General features: G+C 43.1%; 2 protein-coding genes across 2 annotated transcripts; one reads left to right on the top strand and one right to left on the bottom strand.

Annotated features, from left to right (window-relative positions):
- Positions 1-9619: 9619 nt before the first annotated feature.
- Positions 9620-10576, bottom strand: LOC105874380 (olfactory receptor 13C7-like). The gene has a single exon (XM_012770177.1). It carries the CDS (start codon positions 10574-10576, stop codon positions 9620-9622), a length of 957 nt encoding a protein of 318 aa, XP_012625631.1.
- A 10528-nt stretch (positions 10577-21104) lies between these two features.
- Positions 21105-22061, top strand: LOC105874381 (olfactory receptor 13C7-like). The gene has a single exon (XM_012770178.2). It carries the CDS (start codon positions 21105-21107, stop codon positions 22059-22061), a length of 957 nt encoding a protein of 318 aa, XP_012625632.2.
- The last annotated feature ends 1747 nt before the right edge of the window (positions 22062-23808 follow it).

The raw sequence follows: 23808 nt of genomic DNA, 5'->3' as shown, positions 1-23808 counted from the left end.
AAGAAGTACTGAGGAATTTTTGTTTTAATATTGGCTCATGAAAACTAATGTCCACACAAAAACCTGCATAAGGATGTTCATAGCAGTTTTATTCATAATTGACAAAACTTGGAAGCTACCAAGATGTCTTTCAGTAGGATGGATAAATAAACTGTGGCACATCCAGACTATGGAATATTATTCAGTGCTAAAAAGAAATGAGTTATCAAACCACAAAAAAACATGGAGGAACCTTAAATGTGTATTGCTAACTGAAAGAAGCCAGTCTGAAAAGGCTACCTACTGGATGTTTCTGCTCAATTTTGCTCTTAAAAAGTTTATTAATTTAAAAAATGTTAATTGGACATTAAAAATACGAAAAAGTTGATTCACTAATAAGATTTGATAACTGCTCAAATTCCTTATCACAAATATAAAAGAATCAAAGGAGTAGCAACCCAAACTTATGTTTAATACTGATAGTTTATGATGTAGTAGCAACCCAAATTTGTGTTTAATATTGATACTGTTTATAATGCTACATTATTTTTGTGTGACTTGTTATATATTCACTTATTATTATGCAATTGGCTATGACACCAAAGAGAGGACATGCACCAAGTAGATGATTCTGAGCCTTGGCCAATGACTGAGAACAGCACATGTGTGTACTTCCTTGTATAATTTTACATGAGCTATGTGCATAGCCTTGGATTAAAGAAAAGATCACAGAGCTACACGTTTTTTTCTTATCAAGGACATTTAAAGAACATAAAATAAGTGCACAAATATGGCAGGAAAAGATTTATTCCAAGGTCTATGCAAAAGTGAGTCAATTTAACAGCACACACGTTAATGTGATGGTGGCCTCTAGTATGTCGAAAATTTAAACAACAAATTTACGTGTGTCCATTGTCTTGCATATGAAGTTATTTAGAATACACATATTTTAAATCAAATGCATGTGGAACTTGACAAACCTCCCTTTGGGAGAAGTTTGATTCTTGTTTAATCAGACTATATGTTATTCAAGAGATTTATACAATGTATGTTTGAACATATCTATTTTGATTCTGATACACTCTTTGTCTTCCAAAATAATGAGTCACACTCTTATCCACAGCTGGCATAAATATGTCATTCTGTTCTTTTTTAGCTTTTGTAATCATAATGGTGTTTTATATTTAACTCTAAACCAGCTGAAGTTTATGACAGCATATGGTGCGATGTACGGATCAAAGGCAAACAGAGCTTCCTTCAATTGAATGTTGCTGGTGTCTCACTATTTATTCAAAAGTGATTTCTTCTTTATGCTATTCATTTTGATCTGATGTATATGTATTAAATTCTTACATTTTGCATTCATTTTCTGGTATCATGAATACCACTGATTTTACAAAACTTTAAAAAAACAATGGTGTATAATTTAGTAATTATTACTTTGTAAGTAAATTAAATCTGGTAGGAAGAATCTAACATTGATTGATACCTTCAAAAGAGCCTTGCATTGTTCTGTTATTCTTCACTAGCAATTTATGTACTTCAGTAGAGTCTTTGGGAGATTTAAAACACCAACTAAGTATTTTTATAGGGCCAGATTTCCTATTGGCCTTACCTCAGACAAACCAGAATTTGAATCTTTGAGGGCAGAGTGCAGGAATATGTATATTAAAGTTCTTTTGTTTGTTACAATTTGAAAGCTTCCACCTTAGGAATAAAGGTCATTTTTACTTTATTTCTTTCTCCAAATCCCCGGCCAATCACTCTGCCTTCCTTTATACCTCTGTAGCAGTCTTACAAATTTTTTTCTTGACTTGATCTGTCATGTCTGGAATCATGTTTATTCCCAATTATTTGATCCTGTTACTACTGTGAACAGAATAGTATTCCTTGTTGATTTCTGTTTGTTTGTTTTGCTGTGTATTGAATGTAGAAATGTGTATGTAGGTATGTAGAAATATAATTGCTCTGGAGGAAGTTGTTTCTATTCCCTAACTTCCCCCCCCCCAAAATATTAAGAGGGTACAAATGTGTTATGTTACATGGATCATTTTAGTAATGCTTGAGTCCTGGCTATAGGTGTGCCCGTCACCCAAATAGTGTTCATAGTACCCATTAGGTTGGTTTATTCCCCTCCCCAGAGTCTCCTTTCCTCCGGTTGCTTTCCACTGAGTTTTACTTGATTGATGTACACTTGTATGCTCATCAGTTAGTTCCAATTTAATAGTGAGTACATGTGTTGTTTGTTTTTCCATTCTGAAGATACTTCATTTAGGAGAATGGTCTTCGGTTCCATCCAGATTGTTACAAAAGGTATTAATTCATCTTTTTTATGGCTGAGTAGTATTCCATAGTGTACATATATCACATTTTATTAATCCACTCATGAATTGATGGGCACTTGGGTTGAGTCCACATCTTTGCAGTTGTGGGTTGTGCTGCAATAAACATTAGAGTGCAGGTGTCCTTTTGAAAAAAAATGACTTGTTTTCCTTTGGGTAAATACCCAGTAGTGGGATTTCTGGATCAAATGAAAGGTCTACTTTTAGTTCTTTGAGAAATCTCCATACTGTTTTCCATAGAGGCTGTACTAATTTGCAGTCCCACCAATAGTGTATAAGCATTCCTTCCTTTCTGCATCCAAGCCAGCATCCACTGGTTTTGGACTTTTTAATAAAAGCCATTCTACTGGAGTAAGGTGATATCTCATTGTGCTCTTTTTTCTTTTGAGACAGAGTCTCACTCTGTTGCCCAGGGGCCCAGGGTAGAGTGCCATGGAATCAGCCTAGCTTACAGCAACCTCAAACTCCTGGGCTCAAGCGATCCTACTGCCTCAGCCTCCCAACTAGCTGGGACTACAAGCATGTACCACCATACCCAGCTAATTTTTTTTCTATATATTTTTAGTTGACCAATTGATTTCTTTCTATTTTTAGTAGAGATAGGGTCTTGCTCTTGCTCAGGCTGGTTTTGAACTCCTGACCTTGAGCAATCCACCTGCCTCATCCTCCCAAGGTGCTACAATTACAGGTGTGAGCCACTGTGCCAGGCCCTCATTGTGCTTTTAATTAGCATTTCCCTGATGAGTAGTGACATTGAGCATTTTTTTAATGTTTCTTCTCCTAACTTTTTTGGACTCATGTTACTAATAGTTTTCTGGTTAATTTTTAGAAATACTGTAATTGTATTTTTGCTGAATTTGACATGTATTTCTTTCCCTGCTATAGTTATGCCTCTTATTTTGCACTTGATCACATTTTTATATCTATTTGCACTTGGCTGCATTTTAGAGCTATTTGAAATGAGAATTAGGGTGGGGGCAGGGTAGAAGATAGTTTTTAAAGGAAATTACTAGTTCAGTCAGATAAAAATTGTACATAACAATTCAGATAAGAAATGAGAACTGAAGAAAGAAGTTGCTTATTTTTTTAAATCAATTTTAGTGAAGCATAATTTGCATATAATAAAATGTACCCATTCTAAGACTCAGTTCTATGAGTCTTAAGAAATATATGCACTTGTATAACCATCACAAAATCAACATATAAAACATTCTCACCACTCCCAAAAGCTTCCTCATGTCCTTGCAACCAACCCCACTTCCTTCCCTGACTCCAGGCAACAACTGATATACTTCCTGTCACTATATGTTAGTTTTGCCTTTTTTTGAATTCCAGTCATACTCCATATACTCTTTTGTGTCTGGTTTCTTTCTCTTAGTATTTTATTTTTGAGATAATCCCATGTTTTAGCTTTTTGCTTTTGCTTTTTTTTTTTTTTTTTTTTTTTTGTAGTTTGTTCCTTTTTATTGCTTGGTAGTGTTCCATTGTGTAGATATACCTCAATTTGATTGTTTTTTTTCCTTCTGGATGAAATGTTTATCTTTTGACATATTGATGGATATTTGAGTTATTTTCAGTCTGGGGCTATTTGAGTAACGATTCTATGAGAATTTCTGTAGGAGTCTTTGTGTGGCCATATATTTTCATTTCTCTTGGGTAAACACTAATGTCTCAAAATGTACTCAAGGTATTTTAATTTATGTGCATGACTGAGTGACGACACACAGAGGCCAATGCCATTGAAAGAAGATTTTTGTTACTTATGTTTCCCAGGAGGAGGGGGCACTCCATGCCATGCAGGGCCACATGGGGAAGCACTAAGGTTTGGTCAGGAGGCAGGAGCAGGATTGAGCAGAAAGTCCAAGTCAGAGACTTTATTAGGGTTTCCGTGGGACAGGCAAGGTGGGCAGAGTAAACAGTAAATAGTTTAGGATTGACTAGTTTGAACAATGTGTGGGCTTTGGGCTATGAGGGTGGTCTCTAAGTTTGTCTGATTCCCGGCCTGGGTGATTTAGGACAGGGGAAATATAGGCTTGGTGTGTGAGAGTTAGATAAGGAGGTGATTCAGAGCATAGGCTCTGGATCTCATGGGAAATGTAAACAACTTTAGCTGTTACTTTGGCTCTGTAAGTAATGGATGCCAAACAGACAAATGCAGAATCTAAGAAAATACAGTTAGAACAATTCAGGTTTGGAATTACTGAGTCATAAGGAAATGTGTGTTAAACTTTATAGAAACTAGTAGCTGTTTTCCAGAGGGTTGTACCATTTTACATGCCCATCCACAATGCAATGCGTGAGAGTTCTAGTTGCTACACATCCTCTCTAACCTTGGTACTGTCTGTTTTCTACATTTCAGACATTCCAATGAGTATATAGTGGAAACTCATTGTGGTTTTAATATGAATTTTCATAATAACTAATGATGTTGAACATTTTTCATGTGCTTATTGGCCATTCATAAATCTTTTGTGAAACTCTTTTGTGTGAAGCATCTGTTCAAATCTTTTCTCCATTTTGGGGAGTTGTCTTCTTTATATTGCATTGTAAGAATTCTTTATATATTATGGATACAAATCCTTTATCAGATTTATGCTTTGTAACTATTATCTCCCAATCTATTGATATGCCCGTTCATTTTCTTAATGGTATTGTCTGAAGAGCAAACATTTTAAATTTCAGTGAATTCCAATTTAACCCTTATTTCCTTAGAGGTTCATATTTTTTGCATCTTAAGAAACTTTTTCCAACTCTGAGGTCACAAAAATTTTTTCCATGTTTTCTTCTAGATGTTTTATAGTTCTAGCTTAAGCATTTAGGTCTATGACTCATTTCAGATAAAGTTTTGTGTATGGTATGATATAAAGCCAAGGTTCATTTTTTTTTCCCCTATGCAAATGCCCAGTTGCTCCAGAAACACCAACCCCCCGCTGGCCAGGGACTGCCTTACTCTCCTGGCTACTATGGCTCCCTGAAGATATGGCTAAAATTCCCGATTGCTCTGAATTTTGGCTATTCTGTTCTATATCCTTGAAATATAGGATCACTTCTTCACTCACCATGGTGATCCTGCTGACAACACAATCAGATAATATATCCAGCCACCTTTGTATCCCTCTATAGGGGACACAGGAATTCTGGACCTCTCTTATGTATCACGGGGGCTGAGGGAATCTTGGGGTGGTGATCTGTTGCCAGTCTAGTATCTCTGGGCTTGCAGCATTGATAATATCATGTTCATTCTAGAGAAGTAGAAAACCAGTTGACGTTTGTGAATTTGCCCTTAGCCTGTCTGGAATTTCTATCAGAGGTTTTATTGTCTCAACATCACCCACAACCTCTAGTTTTGGGCACCAGCCCAGAATGGAGAGGGCACTAGATTCCTTCTCTAGCTCCCACCATTTCCCCCTAAGGAGGTTGGAACCCTTTATTATCATATCCTGAATTCTCTCTCCTATGGCTTTTGGTAAAGCTCTTTAGTGATAAACTCAAACTTTCCCCTTAATTTTGAAAAGGAAAATTCTAGATTTTAAAAAACTCCTCCCCTGCCCCCCGAAAGCCTAACATTTAAGATTACTGTCTAATTTGACACTCTAAGGGAAAAACAAATGCTTTGTTCTATGCTGGGAGCTGATTCTGGTGTTATGCCTTATACTAATCATTCACTACAGCCTGTAATGTACGGGTGCTGTCTGACGCAGCAGTAGTCAGCATTTTCTTCAGACATGGTTGCTGCCTTGTGACTGAGTTGTTGCTGCCTAAGAGGCCTGAGTTGTTGCACATAAGCAAATGCTCCCAACTCCCACACGGAGGGCCCCTGTGCTGGGAGTCTGGAGGCCATGAGAAAAGAAAAAGAAGAACTCTCCCAAGAACTAGCCCCCCATTGATGGTTGGTAGTCAGTGACGGGTAAGACTCCCCATGGAGGGGGGCGACCTAAGACAGACACAACCATGGGGGGCAGGGAGGAGCTGCCGCCTGGGATTGAGACCGAGAAGCACTTCAAATGGCTGCATTGTTTTATGTTGCCTATCTCGGCCTTGGCTTTTGAGCTCTGTCTGGCACCTTAACTTCAATAACCGTTTTGAGGTCTGAGACCATGGGAAATTGTTCCCTTTTGAAACAACTCCGGAATTGACTGATATCACTGCTACCCTCAGATGCTCACATACAAGGAACTAACCTTGGGTCTGGGGGGTATAAAAATAAAGCAACCGATGCATTGGTCACTCAAGTCATTGTCATGTCCTTGTGCGTCTGTGTCATTATTTTATGTTCTGTGTCATCCCCCGTCCTGTAATCAGGCCACGTCAGTTCTGGGGAGTATTTGTCCATCCCTGTGAGCTAATGAAACCTATTGAATGTGACGAGGGAGATACTAGGCAACTTGATTTTGCAGCTATATAAACCACACTGGTCAAGGATGGCTCTTCTGGCAGTATGGACAATTAGATTCTCTGACCAACCCTCCTGCTGAGTATGGAAAACAACTAAACATGCTGAATAAAATGTAAAAAGAAAAAGAAAATTTAAGTGTGTTGATAAGCTTTCCAGAAAGTAAGGGATACTCAAAGGCCAAAATACCAGGTGAAATCTGGAACCCAAAGACTTAAAAGCATTAAAGTTTTAGGCTTTTGCCTTGAGGGAATTTGCCAGCCTGGGTGAGCACCTCGCTGGCTTGCTGGTTCCCCAGGGCTTGGCATGTGGTCGGAGATTTCCGAGAGGAAGTTTTCCCACCCTGCCTCTTCCTTCAGGCCCTCTGCCCTGGTCCAGAGTCTTTCAGGGCCTTGCTCCTCAAAGTATGGCCAGCAGAGTAGCAGCACGGGCATAGTCCAGGAACTTGTTTGAGTGTAGAATCTCAGACCCCACCTCAGACTCAGTGAATCTGAATCTGCATTTTCACAAGACCTTCAGGTGACTCACAAACACATTAAAGTCTGGGAAGCACAGATCTCAGAAGCTTGCAGAAATTTCAGTTGGTAGCTTCAGAAATGTCCACCAGATGGCGGGTTTGAAGCAGGCACAGGTAACTAGAACCCCATCAGCCACCCAAATCCCCTTCTCATAGTCCTGTAAGTGGCATTAGAAGTTTGTAGCAATTGTTCGTGAACTGTGGAGAGAATGAATGGCAGAGAGAGCCCCAAGGAGACCCCTCATCAGAAAGTGGCAGATTGTGAATGTGAGCCACGAATTCCTCCTTTCTGGACATTCCCCAGTTGTTTTCATGTGAACTATCTAGTGGGAGGGATGGGCTATACCCTTTCATTTCACAGACAAGAAATCAAGGCTCAGAGAGGGAGAGAGACTTGGCCAAGTGCTCAGCAGTAGCAGAGAAAGGCAAGGCCATTCTCAGCTGCAGGGTTGAGATGGGATACAACATACTGGGAGCGGGTTTGAATCTCAGGACAAAAACTCAGATGTACAAAAACCATTCATTTATTTATTTTCCTTAATCAAATTGTCAGACACCCAGTCCCATCTGACCAGGCCGATGGGAGTCTTCTGTCGCAGTTGGGAAGGAGCATCCAACGCTCCCAGGGGTTCCCAGGGATAGGAAGCCTTACCCAGAGCCCAGAATGTGGTGGGCATTTGTTGGCTGTCCTTCCAGGATTCATTGCCCCCTTGCCCCATTCTTAACAGCTCCAGATTTTCCTTTGTACAGCAGCCACTGGGTTTAGGTGAGACTGGCCTTGTCTTCAGTTTCAGAGGAGGGCCCTGCTGGTCTAAGTCAATCTTTTTTTTAAGACAGAATTTTGTTCTGTTGCCTGGGTCAAAGTGTGTGGCATCATCATAGCTTACTGCAACCTCAAATTCCTGGGCTCAAGCAATTCTTTTACCTCAGCTTCCCAAGTAGCAGGGACTACAGGCATGTGCCACTATGCCCAGCTTATTTTTCTATATTTTTGTAGAGATAGTGTCTCACTCTTGCCCAGGCCAGACTTGAACTCTGGCCTCAAGCCATCCTCCCGCCTTGGCCTCCCAGAGTGCTAGGTAAGTCAATCTTCATCATCTCATCCCACTTGCCACAGTGCTTGGTCTGCAGTTTGCCTCAGTCCAATCAGAGCAAATCTCAGGACACGTGTTTGTTCTTTGGCTGTGGGAACAATGGTTTCTATTCAGGGCTTGCTGCATTAGTCCTGTGACCATGAGAGGAGTCAGCCTGCAAACAAAGCTGACACCTGGAAGAGCAAAGTCAGAAGAATCTTAGAGCAAAGAAACGGGAGCCTGATTCACCACACCTGAGGCTGGTCCTACTTTGGAATAAACAAATCCACATTATATTTGAGTAGAGTAGAGTTTTGTCTTCTGTGAAACTGAAGGTCTCCTACTACATGCAGCATCCAACCACCATGCTGTCAAGGCTGCTGCTGACCCCCCCAAATGTCCAAAGCCTCAGGCTGACAGCCCTATTCCCCAGGCCAGTGGGAAGCAACTCTTACTAATGACCGTGGACCTGTGATAGATGCGGAGTTGAGGACTATTGTAACTCTTTGCTTTCCCCAGAATAATTTTTGGATTTCTTTATACTCTGGGCACATCCATGGGAGTGTCTGGTAGGTGTCAGTGTTGTGAGGCATGCCAGTTGTGGGGGCAGGAAAAGACTGAGCGCTGCTGCCTCCCACACACGGAGTCCCATACCACTGCATGGTTGGAACTGGGGTGGGAGAGAAGGTGCAGACATTTCTCTGTGTTTCCTTGCACACCAGTCCCCACTATTTAAGGCAAGTCTCTTCTCTTCCTGGTGCTAAGACTTAAGAAGATTTCCAGCCATGGTGCCATCAGCAGACACACTGTGATGGCACGGATGATGTTTTTCATGCTATTCTTGCCAAACACATGCCTCTAGGATAATACCAATGTGTGCACAGTATTCAGCAGTTCTACGTAGGGCCACACAGTACACTCCCAGAATCCAGTGCCACTAAAACCTGGTTCTGTGGTTGTCTCCTAATTTTGCACCCATTGATGACTCTTCACAGCTTCTGGTAGCAGAGGATATAAGATTTTGCAAACATAAGTTAGCTATGGTATGATGTCACTGAGGTTGTACACAAAGCCACCAACTAGCCAGCATCTCCAGAAATATGAAGACTCTTTACTTCTAGGTTCTTAGATAGTCACTTGTATTACCTATGGAACAATGGGGGGGAAAATCAATTTAGTTTTTAGTTCTAGTTTTGTGGTCCAGGACATGGACCTTGGAAAATCCCTTCTCTACTCTGAGTTACCATTTTCTAATGAGAACAATGAGAAGCTTGGAGATCCTGTGTTCTGGCAATCTTGGATTCTGTGACAGTCATTAACTCGGGGGTTTCTGAAATGCCATGTTCCTCACAGCAGCCTTCACATCCTTGTTCCTCAGGCTGTAGATGATGGGGTTCAGCATGGGGGTCACCACCCCATAGAAGAGGGAGATGAGCTTGTCTGCAAGGTCCTGCTTGTCTGCCCCCAGCGGGTCCTTAGACTTGGGCTTCCCGTACATGAAGAGGATGGTCCCATAAAAGACGACCACGACTGTGAGGTGGGCAGAGCAGGTGGAGAAGGCCTTTTTCCTCCCTTCAGCTGAGGGGATCCTCAGGATGGTGGCAATGATGAAGACATAGGAGACAGAGATGAACAGGACTGGGATTGCAAGGAAGATCATGTTGGCCACAACCATGCTGATCACATTGATGGAGATGTCGGCACAGGCCAATTTGAGAACAGCCAGGATCTCACAGGTGAAGTGGTTGATGACATTGTCCCCACAGAAGGGCAGCCGCATTGCCTGGGATGTCTGTACTACAGAGTTAGTGATACCAGCTGCCCAGGAACCAGCAGCCATGGGCACATAGGCAGCCTTACTCATGACCATGGGGTATCGTAGGGGGTTGCAGATGGCCACATAGCGATCAAATGCCATCATGCTCAGGAGCACACATTCTGTGGCCCCCATGGCAAAGGAAAGGAACATCTGTACTGTACAGGCTGAAAAAGAGATGGTTTTCCTGGGGGTCAGGAAGCTGTCAAGGATAAGGGGGACTGAGGAGCTTGTGTAACAGATGTCCAGGAAGGAGAGGTTCCCCAGGAAGAAGTACATAGGCGTGTGCAGGCGGGAGTCAAGGATGGTCACTAGGATGAGGACCCCATTGCCCAGTAGGACCACCAGGTACATCAGCAAGATGAGCACGAAGAATGTCTTCTCCAGCTTTGGGTGGGCTGAAAGTCCCAGAAGAATAAACCCCATCACCGGGGAGGTCTCATTGGATCTGTCCATGGTGCATCTGCTTTGTCACTTGCAGGAACTCAAAAGGTCAACCTCAGCATTCTCTTACTCCAAAAGTGCCTGAGAAGCCAGGCAAAAATCCTTGTTCTGCTGAGCAACTGGAGAATTGCCCTGACAATCTGTTCATCTCTATGGGGTTCTGGAAACAATGTAGTAGAGATCAATATTTAACTTCTGCTTCCAGTAAGAACAAACAGATTAATTTGGATTAACTCTTTTTCAAATGGCAATTAGAAAAACTGGACAAAATATATAAAAAAAAAATCTGTGTAAAGTATTGGAGGTAATAAGACAATGAGGAATCATAAGGTTATGATTTTGAGGAAAACAAGGACCCAGAGAAATAAGTTCAGCACTTTAGGCTGTATTTCAATTGGAGTATTTGCAGCTGCTGGATGGGGCCACTGAGAGACAGAGGAGCATGACCAACACCCTCATGGAGATGGGGAATAGGTTTTGAAGTACAAGACCCACCTTGAAGGGCCCCTAACTTTATCCCATTGGGATGGGATTTCAAAAGGCAGAAACACAGGAAGAAGGGCAAATCAGAAGGAAACAGGTGCTGTAGTTCAGCTTCAAATCTTCTCAAGCCCTGGAATTTCACTGAGGTAGTCCCAGATTTGGGGTGCTCCCAAGTACCTAACAGAAGCAAACACAAATCCACTCTGAAGGAAAGTAACGTCACTCTAGTCTCCAAATCATTTCTACAAATAATTTGCAAACACAACATATGACATACATTTACGAAGAATAAGGTGAACAAGGAGACAAGATGACATAATGAAAACCAACAGAAAAAAACAACAACAGAATATAAAACTTCCCTTTCCTTGGGGCAGGTGGGAGCCAAGAAGACAGCTCTGGCGACACCTTCTGGGAGAATCAGCCCAGGCCACCTTGACACCAACAATGCCAAGGTCTTAACACCTTCTGATCCTTTTGTACATTTGGGGGAGAATGCACCATGACTGAGTTGAGTGAGCGCCTGACTGAACCTCCCCTCTTCTCCACTCCCCATTGCCTGCACCGGAGGCACTGACTTGTTCCTGAGACTGTTCACAGAGCCCGAGGCCTGCTGTCAACTCTTCTTACTGGGAAGGCTAAGTCTTTCCTGATAAAGATTCTTCAATTTTCCAAACTTTATTTAGGTTCCAGAACCTTCTCTGGGACCCTTCTGTGCACTTCCTAGTAATAGTACAATTCAGTTTTAGTAGAGAACCCTGCTAAGTCAGTTTAGCAAGAAACCCCCAGCCTCAATACTGCATCACCCTCAATATCTGATCAGGTTCCTCATCCTCCACCTCACCCCAGATGATGTCTAATCACCCTGGCCTGTCTTCAGTAAGAATCCTGTTAGGTTGGTTTAGCCATAATCTCCCTTACCCCTGTTTTTCCTCTTCGTAATTTTCTATCCACTGACCCCAACTCTGCTCCTTGGCTATAAGTTCCTACTTGCCCATGTTGTATTTGGGGTTGAGCCCAATCACTCTCCCCCACTACAAAATCCCACTGCACCTATTGAGACGGTGCCATGAGTGCCTGAGTAAAGTCTGCTTTAACAAGTACCATTGAATAATTTTTTCTTTAACACTCCTCAGACTTCTAAGTGTTCCCCAAACTGGGATTTATTCTGGGCCAGTAAAAAACTTGTAGGTAACTTTGAGGGTATTGGGTATTTGGTTTTATTTGCACTGTATCTAAAATACTTATGAACCTCCCAGATAGCCATCTCTCCAAGAGCTCTCAGTAATCCACTCCCTTCCTCGGTTGTTGCAGGGGTACTTTGCCTACTGAGCTCTGAGACACTCCTTTGTCGGTGCTTAGCACATTACAGCTGTGACCAAGTCTGTGTCATAATAATTCAGTTCAGGTTAACAGACATTTATTGGGCATCTGCTTTGGGCCATAATTCTTGGTGCTGGGGACATAACAGTGAAAGGCATGGTCCCTGACCTCAAAGAGCTCAAAATCTAGTAGAGAAACAGTCATGCAAACAAATAATTACGTCATCAACCACAACAATTATTCTAATGTAAAGGACAACAGGCCTTAGGGTCTATTTAGTAATTTGCTCCCTTTCCAACATAGAGTCCCTTACTGCGTTCCTGATAGTCCCAGAGCCTAGGTTTCACTATCTGAGTGACATGGGCTCTTTGCCTCCCAGCAAGGCTCCCTTCATTTTGGAATAATTATCCTTGATATTGAGCTGAAATCTGCCCCCTTGCAACTTCAACCTGGCCCTGCCTTCTGAAGCCCCCAAAGGCAGTTAATCTCTCTTCCACACAATAGCTCTCTAAATATCCAGAAATAGCATGACTTTGGGATGAAGATAAATAAGAATCAATTTCCTCTTTTCTCCTAGGACCTTAACAAAATAGATATATCTCTTAGAGGCAAACGTATCATCCAGGAATTGACTACAAAAGGTGAAACTGAGAATGGTCCCCAGGCTTGGTGTGTGTGCTGGGACAGTACACCAGTCCCCAGCTGGGGTTGTCATTCTATGCTGGCCAGCCAACTTTACTCTCCAAGAACCTGGATCACATGAAGAAATGTTCCCTGTATATCATCATCACCAGACCCAGACACATGCTCATTACTATTGTTGGATTTTGTACTCTAATTATGAAATGAGAAAGAGCCCAACAGTTTTAATCAAGAAAGGACAACTGAGTGTGGGAAGAAGACTACTAGCTCTGTGGTTCCTGGCAAGCCCTCTTTACCTCCCTACAGTGATGAGGTAAAGCCAGATGGTCTTAGATACTCTTGGAGTTTGTGGGGTCTATTTGATTCTGTGAGAATAATATACCAATAAAAGTGCTTCATCGCTCCCCTTCTCAAGCCCCATTCCATTACCATCAAGTCTGATGATAGAAATGTAGCTATGCTAATGAAAATTTTGGTATTCTTTCAATCAAAACTTGCACTTACCTTCATCACAAACATGCTGAGCAAGAATGATCAGTTTCCTAAGGGATGGAAAGAGGCTACACGTCTGAAGCGCCAGGGTGTGGGCTCAGAACGTGTGACAGGTGAAGGGTCCTCTCCCCTCCACCTGCCTTGTGTGCTCAGGGCACAATATCCAAAGGACTGGCCATCACCTTTAGAAGATAATTTAAATTCCAGTTTGTTCTTTGGGACCATTTTAGTCCCTGAAGTCATTTAAAGTTTGGGAAGTAAGTTGTACTCAGTTTAGAAACTTTGTATACTACTGGGATAATATCCCCAGGATCCAATTATACTGGAGGCACTGGAGGACATTTGCTTTCTGCTTCTTCTCCCCTGCTTTTCTCCTCCCTTTTTTCCTTCCTTCCTTCCTCCCTCCTTTCTCTCTGAACATTATAATCCCATTAACAGAGTCCAATAGCCCACAGATCAGTGATTACGTGATTCATTCAAACCCTCAAGTTTCTTTTCTGCGCTGCGGCCAAGACTCATCACACCCAGTCTGTGCTTATGCTGTGTTTTAGGGAATCTGGGTGAAAGGCTTATACCCTCTCTCTAAATTTTCATCTTGTTGGATTAAGTGCCTTAAAGCGACCTGCTGTGTTCTGCCTCACCCTCACTAAGCATCCAACTAAGTCACTGTACTTTCAGCTTCCTATCATCTGTGCATGTGCTCTGAGATCTCATGGGAGTCACTAACAGAATGTGACCCAGGACAGGTCCAGAGAATGGGCACATCCCTTTATTCAGTAGATAATTGAGTGTATACTTCATAAAAGACAAAATGTACAGAGTAACCCATTCTCTACCTCCTGGGAGTGCACCCTCTAGTGGCAAGAGAGGCACATGAAAAAATACAGTTGACCCTTGAACAGCACAGAGGTGGGGGTGCCAACCCCCATGCAGTTGAAAATACATGTATAACTTTGGACTCTCCCAAAACTTAACTAGTAATAGCCTGCTGTTGACTGGAAGCCTTAGTGATAACATAAATAGTCAATTAACAAATATTTTGTATGCATATGTACCATATACTGTATTCTTACAATAAAGTAAGCTAAAGAAAAAAATGTTATTAAGAAAATCACAAGGAAGAGAAAAATATATTTACTATTCATTAAGTGAAAGTGGATCATCATAAAGGCCTTCATCCTTGTTTTCTTCACATTGTGTAGGCTGAGAAGGAGGAAGAGGAGGGCTTGGGCTTGCTGTCTCAGGGGCAGTGGAGGCAGAAGAGGTGGGAGGGAGGCAGGAGAGGAAGGCACAAGTGGTGAAACTTTATGGAAATAGATTATTATTTCTGTCTGACTTTATTACATTTTTATTTCTCAAGAAATGTTTCTATAGGATATCAATCCTTCTTCCACCATTTTCTTTAGTTTCAGTGTCCATATCATATTAATAGAAGGGTCCATGTCACAAAAAAAGTCAAAAGCAGTCTTGAATGATCAGAACCCTTCTGCGAGATAGCCTAATGTCAATTTGTTTTCTGGCCTTGCTTATTCTATGCCTTCATCCTCATTGTGTGGCCCTGGTTTGGGAGCACTCATCTCCACCAAGTCGTCTTCTGTTAATTCCTCTGATTCCTGCTTCTCCAAAATCCATATCTTGAAATCCTTCACCCATGACCTTTTTGCCATATCCACAATCTCTTTCCTGATTTCCTTGACTGGCTGTGTTGTAAATCCTGTGAAGTCATGCACAACATCTGGACACAGTTTTCTCCAGCAGGAATTTATTAATTAAGGCTTGATGGCTTTCACAGCTTTTTCCATAACAATGATGGCATCTTCAATGGTGTGATCCTTCCAGACTTTCATGATGTTCTCTCTGTTAGGGTTCCATAATGTTGACAATTCTTTCCATAGAGAACCATGTGTAATGAGCCTTAAAGGACCTTATGACCCCCTGATCTAGAGGCTAGATTACAGACATGTGTCTGTAGACTACTTTGATGCCTTTGGTGTTGAACTCATGGGGTTCTAGGTGGTCAGGGGCATTGTCCAATATCAAAAGAACTTTAAAAGGCAGTTCCTTAGTGTCAAGGTACTTCCTGACGTCAGGGACAAAGCATTGGATCGAACCAACCCAGAAAAATGATTCTCATTGTCTAGGCCTTCATGTACAAACAAGACTGGCATCTGGTGTTTATCTTTTCCCTTCAAGACTCAGGGTAACCTGAGTTACCTTCATAGGTAAGGGCTTCATAGGTAAGGGCTGTCTTATCATAAACCTGACTGCATTTGCACAAAACAGTAGAGTTGGTCTATCCCTTCCTGTCTTAAACCCTGGTGCTTGTGTCTCTTCTTTACTAATAAATGTCCTTTGTAGTTTTTTTTTTCCAGAATAAGGCACTTTCGTATTCGTTAAAAACCTGTTCAGGCAGCTATCCTTTCTCCTCCATGGTTTTCTTAATGGCATCTGGGAACTCATCTGCTGCCTGTTGGTGGGCAGAAGCTGTTTCTCCTATTATCTTGACATTTTTAAAGCCAAATGTCTTTCTACAATTATTAAATCATCTTTTGCTGGCATTAAATTCTCCAGCTTTAGATGCTTTACTTTCCTTTTGCTTTAAATTGTCATATAAATGACTTTTTCTTGACTCACATTAGAAACTGTAGGTATGCCTTTCTTACAGCAACACTGTACCCACATAAAAGCTACATTTTCAATATGAGATAAAAAGATATTTTGCAAAAAGTGTAAGGTTTTCACCCCTGCTGGCATAGCTACAGCAACAGCTTCACAAATTTCCTTTCCTTTTCTCACAATGGTCCTTGTGCTGGATTCATTTATCTTGAAATGGTGGGCAACATTAACTGCAGACCTCAATCTATGGTACATATCAAGCAATTCAACAGTTTTCTTGTAACATCATGAATTTTTCTCTGCTTCTTGGGAGCACGTCCAGTATCACTAGTGGCACTTCATATGGTTCCCATGGTGTTATTCAAGGTTTATGATATTGCACGTGATGAATAAACATGATGAAAAATACAAGAGAACTGTGAAAGATCATTTTTACTGTGATGCTCAATTTACTGGAGCTACAAATTGCTCATATGGAAATGATTAGCGTCACAGGATGTGTTAAGCAGATACTCATAAGCCAAACGAAAGAGCTGCATGGGACAAGGTCTAGGTGGAGGGCTGTGGAGTTTCCCTGCACTCACTGGGTGCACCACTCTTCCCGTATCTCTATGTGTTCTCTGAACCCCTTTGGTTTTGGGCTTTTCATGGTGGTTCCATTATGTAGGCATGGTTGATTAAATCATCGGCCATTGGTGACTGAACTCAATCTCTAGTCCTCTCCCCTCCAGGGGGTGGGGCTGACTATGCAACCCTCTGATCACGTGGTTGGTTCCTCTAGTAACCAGCCCCATCCTGACGCTATCTAGGGCCTCAGCAGGAGTCACTTCGTTAGTATAAATTCAGGTATTGAAAAGGGCTTGTTATGAATAGCAAAAGACGCTCCTCTCACCCCATCACTAAAAAAATTATATGTGTTTTAGGAGCCCTGTGCCAGGAACTGGCCACCAGACCAAGTGTGTGTGTATGTGTGTGTGTGTGTGTGTGTATACACACACACTTTATTATGTCACAGTATCCTACCCTCATACCTACCTCATAGGCTTGTTGGGAACATTAGATAAGACAAGAATTAGGAAACAGTTATAAATAAATGGTTATTCTTATTAATATTAATGCCTCACCATTATCTCAAATACAACAAATCCAATTGACTGCAAACTCCTCAGTCATAGAAACTATTTCTTAGTCATATCTTTATTTCCAGTAACCAGCCTGGAGCCGGGCACAATACACGCACAGGAATTGTATCCTGAAATGTCAGAAACAACTCTGTAGCCACCCCACCCACCCCAGCTCTGACACACTCCCTCTGTACTTTCTCCACGCCTCTCTTCCATTTCTCCAGATTTGGTGTGAAAGGGAGGAAAGCTATCTTTTCCTTCTACCAATCTTAGGTTCAGTGGCTGGGGCCCCTGTAAGGAAAGACAGATTAACAACAGAAAAGCATACACATTTATTCAATATAAGTTTCATTTGACATAGAAGCCTTTGTAAGGAAATGTGGACCCAAAGAAACAGTTAAATCCGGGTGGTTTTTGTAGTAGGTTTGAGTGGAAAGTAGTGGAGAGGCATGGCAGGCAGAGAAGAGTGAGCCGAGTCTTGTGAACTGGGGACACAGCCAGGCCCGTTTGCTCACATTCCCTCGGCCTCCCTATGTCCTGGGAGATAAGAGTGCTCCTTTGCTCTGGGCGTAGGGAAGGCCCCTCTCACAGAAGGTCTTGTAACTTGCCTCAGGGGAAGGTCAGAAAATCCTTCCTCGGTTTTATGACCTGCTTCTGGGGAGAAGGACAGGAAAGGTCAGAGAGACCTGTCTGCACACACTATTTCTCAAATTCCTTTAGCTTATAGTATTCAGTCTGCCAAGGTGCCATATTTTGAGGTCGTGGGTCCTGAACCTATCAAGTATCTCAGCCATTATTGATTCTTCTCTCTCCTACATCTCCTACCCCAGATCTATCTCTAAATCTTACAGTTTTTTTCCTCCTAAATGTTTCCCAGGGCCACTGTCTTCTCCATCCCTCTTATTTTCACCCAGGGCTAATTCCATACACTCCTCCTATGCCCAGCCTCCAGGACAGCTTGTGGCATTCTCAGCCATACAGTTAGCTCTTCTCCACTGGGCATTCCTTGAAGATAAAGACCGGTTTCTGACCATCATGTCCTTCATCGGCCTCTCTGGTACCTGGCACAAGGCCTGGCACATGTGACATGTGGTGGGGATGGGCAGGCTGGTAGCAGTGAGAGAGAGAGAGAGCTGTGCCACTGGGTGGAGGGGAGGAGATGCCTGGGTAGCTGGGGAATCTGTGTGATGCAAAGTTCCCAGGAATATTGATATCATGATAATCATTAGGAATAGTTGAAGAGGAGGTCCAGCTTTTCTTCCCTTGCAGACCCTTTCAGGGTCAGTGATAACAGCCACACTGAGCCAATCATTGTGATCAAAGCCCAGGAGAACTCTAAGTACCTGGTACCAGCAAACTTTCTGAGCTGAGGTTTCCTTGTGCTGAGAGGGGAGCTTTCGGTAGATTTGTGCAATGTTGTCTAATTGGGTCTGTGGGGTGAAGTCTAAACTCTGAGCCTCTCATCAAACTTTAAATTGCTTCTGGGATAGGACCTGGCCCCAAAGCAACCTTGTCCTCAATTCCAGAGAGAGTCCTTATGGGACCCTCTGGAGAGCACTGCAAGCACAGAGAAGGGAGGATCACGGGCCCGGTGGTTGGGCATGGCTTGCCAGCCTGCTCTGGCGTGCACACTCCTCCAGGCCGGGGCTCCTGGCTAAGCCTCAGACGTGAGAGCCAGCCTTTGTTTCCTTGTCTCCCTGAGCCTCAAGTCTAGACAAGGGCTTCTTCTGGGGCTGTGGCTGCCCTCTGGTTCCCTCCATGCACTCAGGATCATTTCGAGACTCCAGGAACGGAGACAACAGTTAAAGAGTATATGTCCATGTAAAAGTGTGCACCTATGTGTTGCCAGGGCAGCTCTGAGAGAGAAGGCCTCTTATAAGCTGCTTGGTTATGGTTGGGTAGCACCCAGAAGGGCAGGTGACACCAAGACAGCCACTTGTTCTGACCTCAGTAAACTGGCAGCCTCCCCTCTTCACAGGCCTGCCTTCCTGCGAGCTATTGATCTGGCCTAGACTGGACCCCAAACTGGGTAAGTGCTGGGTGATTTCTGTGGCCAGTGCTTCACCAGTTGGGAGCAAAGGAAAGAGGTTGTGTGCAAAGAAGTCTGCGCAAGGAAGGGCTGGGGATAGAATCAGGTGGGGCGACAAGGCAACTGTTCCCAAAATTTTGAAGGCTACAAGTATGCCAAAGGAGCAGGCATGTTTTCCAAGAGCCCAGAAGGCAGACTTAGGACTAGCCGAGGAAGACAGAAGTTAGAAAAAGGCAGAGTTCAGGTCCCTGAAGACCTCTGACAACCTGGATGTTCTGACAACAACATTGCCATGAGCCCCTCATTGTCCAGAATGTTTACACATAGGCTGAGAAATGACTTATTGAAGAGGGGTCTCTGTGACAGGGGCCTTAGAGGTGGGGACTGCATGGTTTAATATCTGAAGGTTCTACCAAACTTAGATTCTGTGCTCCCTGATACTAAAAGGAGTTTTCTCTAAAAACAGTTCCTCATTCCCCAATTCCTGATATTCTGAGATAACCTCTTTTGGACATTGTATCATCACCAATTAGGAAAAAAAAAAAACACTCCTTCTTCAGGGGCATGTGCTATCACAAATCTCTCTCCTGACCTTAGTTTCTCCACCTTTGACCTGAGAGGGATTGAAATAGATCAGTGATTCCCAAGACTGATAGATCCAGAATACATGGGGAACGTTTATTTAAAAAACAAAAGAAACAAAACAAAAACAGATTACCAAGACAATCTGCAAAGATAGGACCCAGAAATTAGTACTCTTAACCAGCCCAGCACTAGAATAGTTATTAGGCAGCCAGCTCCATGCCATTTGGGCACCCTGCAGCAGGGGCTGGTGACATCTGGTGTTCTGAATCTCTTTGGCAGTAAAATTGTGATGAACTACGATGTGGATTTTGGTATTCTCAGAGGTTGAGTAGGTTTGTATGTGAACACGTCTACAAAACTCCAAATGGCATTAATGGGATGGCATCTCTCATTGAATGTGATGTGGGTGGGACTCAAGTCCCCACCAAACCAAGGCTGGGGATGTGAACTGTGAGTGGGCTCCAACAATCAGGTAAGATTCTATTCTTCCAGCCTAGTCCCAGAATAGCAAAGATGCAGGCAGGTCAGGTGTGGTTACAGGGGAAACACATGAGTCCTTTTCTCCGGACCAGATTTCTGGAGACTTTGGTTGGGACTCCATGGCATAGACTCCAGAAATTCAATTTGGTCAGATTATTCAGGAAAGAAGGTCAATGAACTTATTTATACTAACTAAACTCACAAAAGGCTGAAGAGTAAACCAGACACTGAGTAAGAAATAAAGTGCTGGGAAGATAAGAAACTCTGTTTTCAAGCCACCACAGTCTCTCCCTGTAAGGCTGTCTATGTGAGAAGTCAAATTATTATAGAAACTTGCTGGTTGCGGAGGAGCCAGACATAGAGGAATGGGCCATGTGACCTCCATGGCCAAGGTCCCTGAGCTGTGATAGCCCTCGGTCTCCAATTATGATATATGGCAGACACAGAGTTACTCAGAGGCTCCTGCTTCCCTATAAAGTGCTAGAGACAGCATATGTACACATACAACATTGCATTAGGTATGTTCATATTGTTTAGACAGAATTGTTCATTTTATTCATTCTAAGTTTCATTAGATTTCCAAGGTCACCTCTTCAGAGGTCTGCTGGATTTTAGATAACTTGGTTTTATGGTTGAATCCCAGAAGGTAAGTTTATTTACAATTTTAAAGACATCATACTGTGATCCCCATCTATTGACATAAGCAAGCCATCAAACAGCAAACGTGTATCTTCTGACTTCAGTGTTTCTAAAGAGAGAGTTTGAAATGGGAGCATCCAACCAGTCTACTGTGACAGAATTTGTCTTGCTGGGCCTCTCTGCCCATCCGAAACTAGAGAAAACATTCTTTGTGCTCATCCTGTCGATGTACCTGGTGATCCTGCTGGGCAATGGTGTCCTCATCCTGGTGACTGTGTCTGACCCCCGCCTGCACACACCCATGTACTTCTTCCTGGGGAACCTCTCCTTCCTGGACATCTGCTACACAACCTCCTCAGTCCCTCTGGTCCTGGATGGCTTCCTTACTCCCAGGAAAACCATCTCCTTCTCAGGCTGTGCTGTGCAGATGTTCCTCTCCTTTGCCATGGGGGCCACAGAGTGTGTGCTCCTGGGCATGATGGCATTTGATCGCTATGTGGCCATCTGCAACCCCCTTAGGTACCCTGTGGTCATGAGCAAGGCTGCATACGTGCCCATGGCTGCCAGCTCCTGGGTGGCTGGTGGAGCCAACTCCTTGGTGCAGATCTCTCTTGCAGTACAGCTACCCTTCTGTGGGGACAACGTCATTAATCATTTCATCTGTGAGATCCTGGCAGTTCTAAAGTTGGCCTGTGCTGACATCTCCATCAATGTGATCAGCATGGGGGTGGCCAATGTGATTTTCCTGGGGGTCCCAGTTCTGTTCATCTTTGTCTCCTACATCTTCATACTCACCACCATCTTAAAGATCCCCTCAGCTGAGGGGAGGAAAAAGGCCTTCTCCACCTGCTCTGCTCATCTTACTGTGGTGGTCATCTTCTACGGGACCATTCTCTTCATGTATGGGAAGCCCAAATCCAAGGACCCACTGGGCGCAGATAAGCAGGACCTTTCAGACAAACTCATCTCCCTCTTCTATGGACTTCTGACCCCCATGCTGAACCCCATCATCTACAGCCTGAGGAACAAGGATGTTAAGACTGCCACAAGGAGCCTGGTGGCTCAGAAGTGCCTCGCCTGGTGATGGGATACATCCCATGATCCACACACTCCGACGACTCTCACTTGAGACTCTCAGTGCAAAGCAATGCTATGTGAGGGGCAAGTTGAGTTTAGAGACACGCTACTCACAGTGTGGTCCATGGAGCAGCACTGTCAGCATCACCTGGGGACTTATCAGACATACAGACTCTTAGGGCCCATTGCAGACCTACTGAATTGAAACCTGCATTTTACCAAGGTCCTCGAGGTGATTTGCACGCATGTCCAACTTTGAGAAGTATTGGTTGAGAGTGTGTAGTGAACGCTATGTTGTGCTGCCCAGATTCTTGCCCCCACCCTACCAAGGGCTGAAGCGCTCATGACCCCAGCTGCTGGGAGTGTGGTGGCTGACAGCATTCAGCAGAGTCTCTCTGCAGGGTCGCCCTTGACTAAAGAGAGCTACCTCACCCAAAGTCACATTCCCTTCTTAGGAGCAGCCCATATCCAGTGATTAGTCAATGTCGACATAAAGGCCCAGTCCTTTCCTCAGTTGGGGATTATCTCTAAAGGACCATGGCAGCTGGAGAGCTTCCCTGTGGCAGTTCAAGTTCTCCCTCTGTCTAGTTCTGCTTCCTTCACCTGCCCCCGACCTCAACAGGTGTTGCTCTTAAGAGCACTTCCCAGTAAACATTCCACACGAAAATCTCCCCAACTTCCAGGGAACCCAAGGCGCAGCAGAGAACAACAGCGTCCTTCTCTGGTATTTCCTGTACTTCCAGGGACAGTAACTCATTTAATTCCTTTGAAGGATTCCAAGTTAATACATCTCAGAGGAGGTGTGTGACTGACTTGGCATAGGGCAGTTTCCTAGTCCTGGCCAGTTAAAGCTAGTGGGGGCTTTGGAGCAGTGGTACCTATTTAGGAAATTACCTCCCATTTGTACCATATAGTTGAAGTACAGGATGGAGCATTTCTTAAAAGAAGTACATATTTCCAAATGCAAGAGAATCCTTGGAGAGAAGAAAACATATGTTCATTACATGTTTTAGACATAATGTCACTTACCCTACCTATATTTATATATATGGTCACTTGCAACAATGGCTCCAAATCCCTCCCTGTATCCACAGCGCCCAGTCATGGAACTCTGCACTGCCTTCCCATCTGACTCTGGCTCAGCAAAGAGGCCTGCTTTGGGCCAATGGGATGTTGGTGAGTGTGACCCAGTCAGAATCCATATTGATGGTTGCCAGGGGCTGGGGGTAAGGAGGAATGGGGAGAAACTGCTTAGGGGGCATGGAGTTTTATTTTGAAATGATGGAAATGTTTTGGAACGACTACATTCAGCATCATAAATGTGTTAAATGCCACTGAATTATTCACTTTGAAATGATGAGTTTTATTTTATGTGAATGAAATCTCAATAAATTTTTTTCAAAACTTCAAAAAAATTAAAAATGGGCAAAAGATTTGAATAGACATTTCTCCGAAGAAGATATACAAATGGCCAATAAGCACAAAAAAGATGCTCAACATCATTAGTCATCAGAAAAATGCAAATCAGAACCACAATGAGATACCACTGATAAGACTTTATAGTGGCAAGTGTGGTTATAATAGAAAAGACAAACAATCACAAGCATTGGCAAGGGTGTGAAAAGGTTATAATCCTCCTAAACTGCTGATGGAAATGCGAAATGATGCAGCCACTTTGGAAGACAGTTTGGCAGTTCCTCAAAAGTTAAATGTAGAGTTAACTACATGATCTGACATTCCACATATGTGTATAT

The sequence above is a fragment of the Microcebus murinus genome, chromosome 12 (assembly GCF_040939455.1).
Source record: "Microcebus murinus isolate Inina chromosome 12, M.murinus_Inina_mat1.0, whole genome shotgun sequence".
Classification (NCBI taxonomy): domain Eukaryota; kingdom Metazoa; phylum Chordata; class Mammalia; order Primates; family Cheirogaleidae; genus Microcebus; species Microcebus murinus.
Note: the sequence above shows the minus strand (reverse complement) of the source record. Positions and strands in the feature narration are given on the sequence as shown.

What these genes read in the sequence shown, in the direction of transcription:
- LOC105874380 (XM_012770177.1), bottom strand. Translation starts at nt 10,576, where the DNA reads ATGGACAGATCCAATGAGACCTCCCCGGTGATGGGGTTTATTCTTCTG.
- LOC105874381 (XM_012770178.2), top strand. Translation starts at nt 21,105, where the DNA reads ATGGGAGCATCCAACCAGTCTACTGTGACAGAATTTGTCTTGCTGGGC.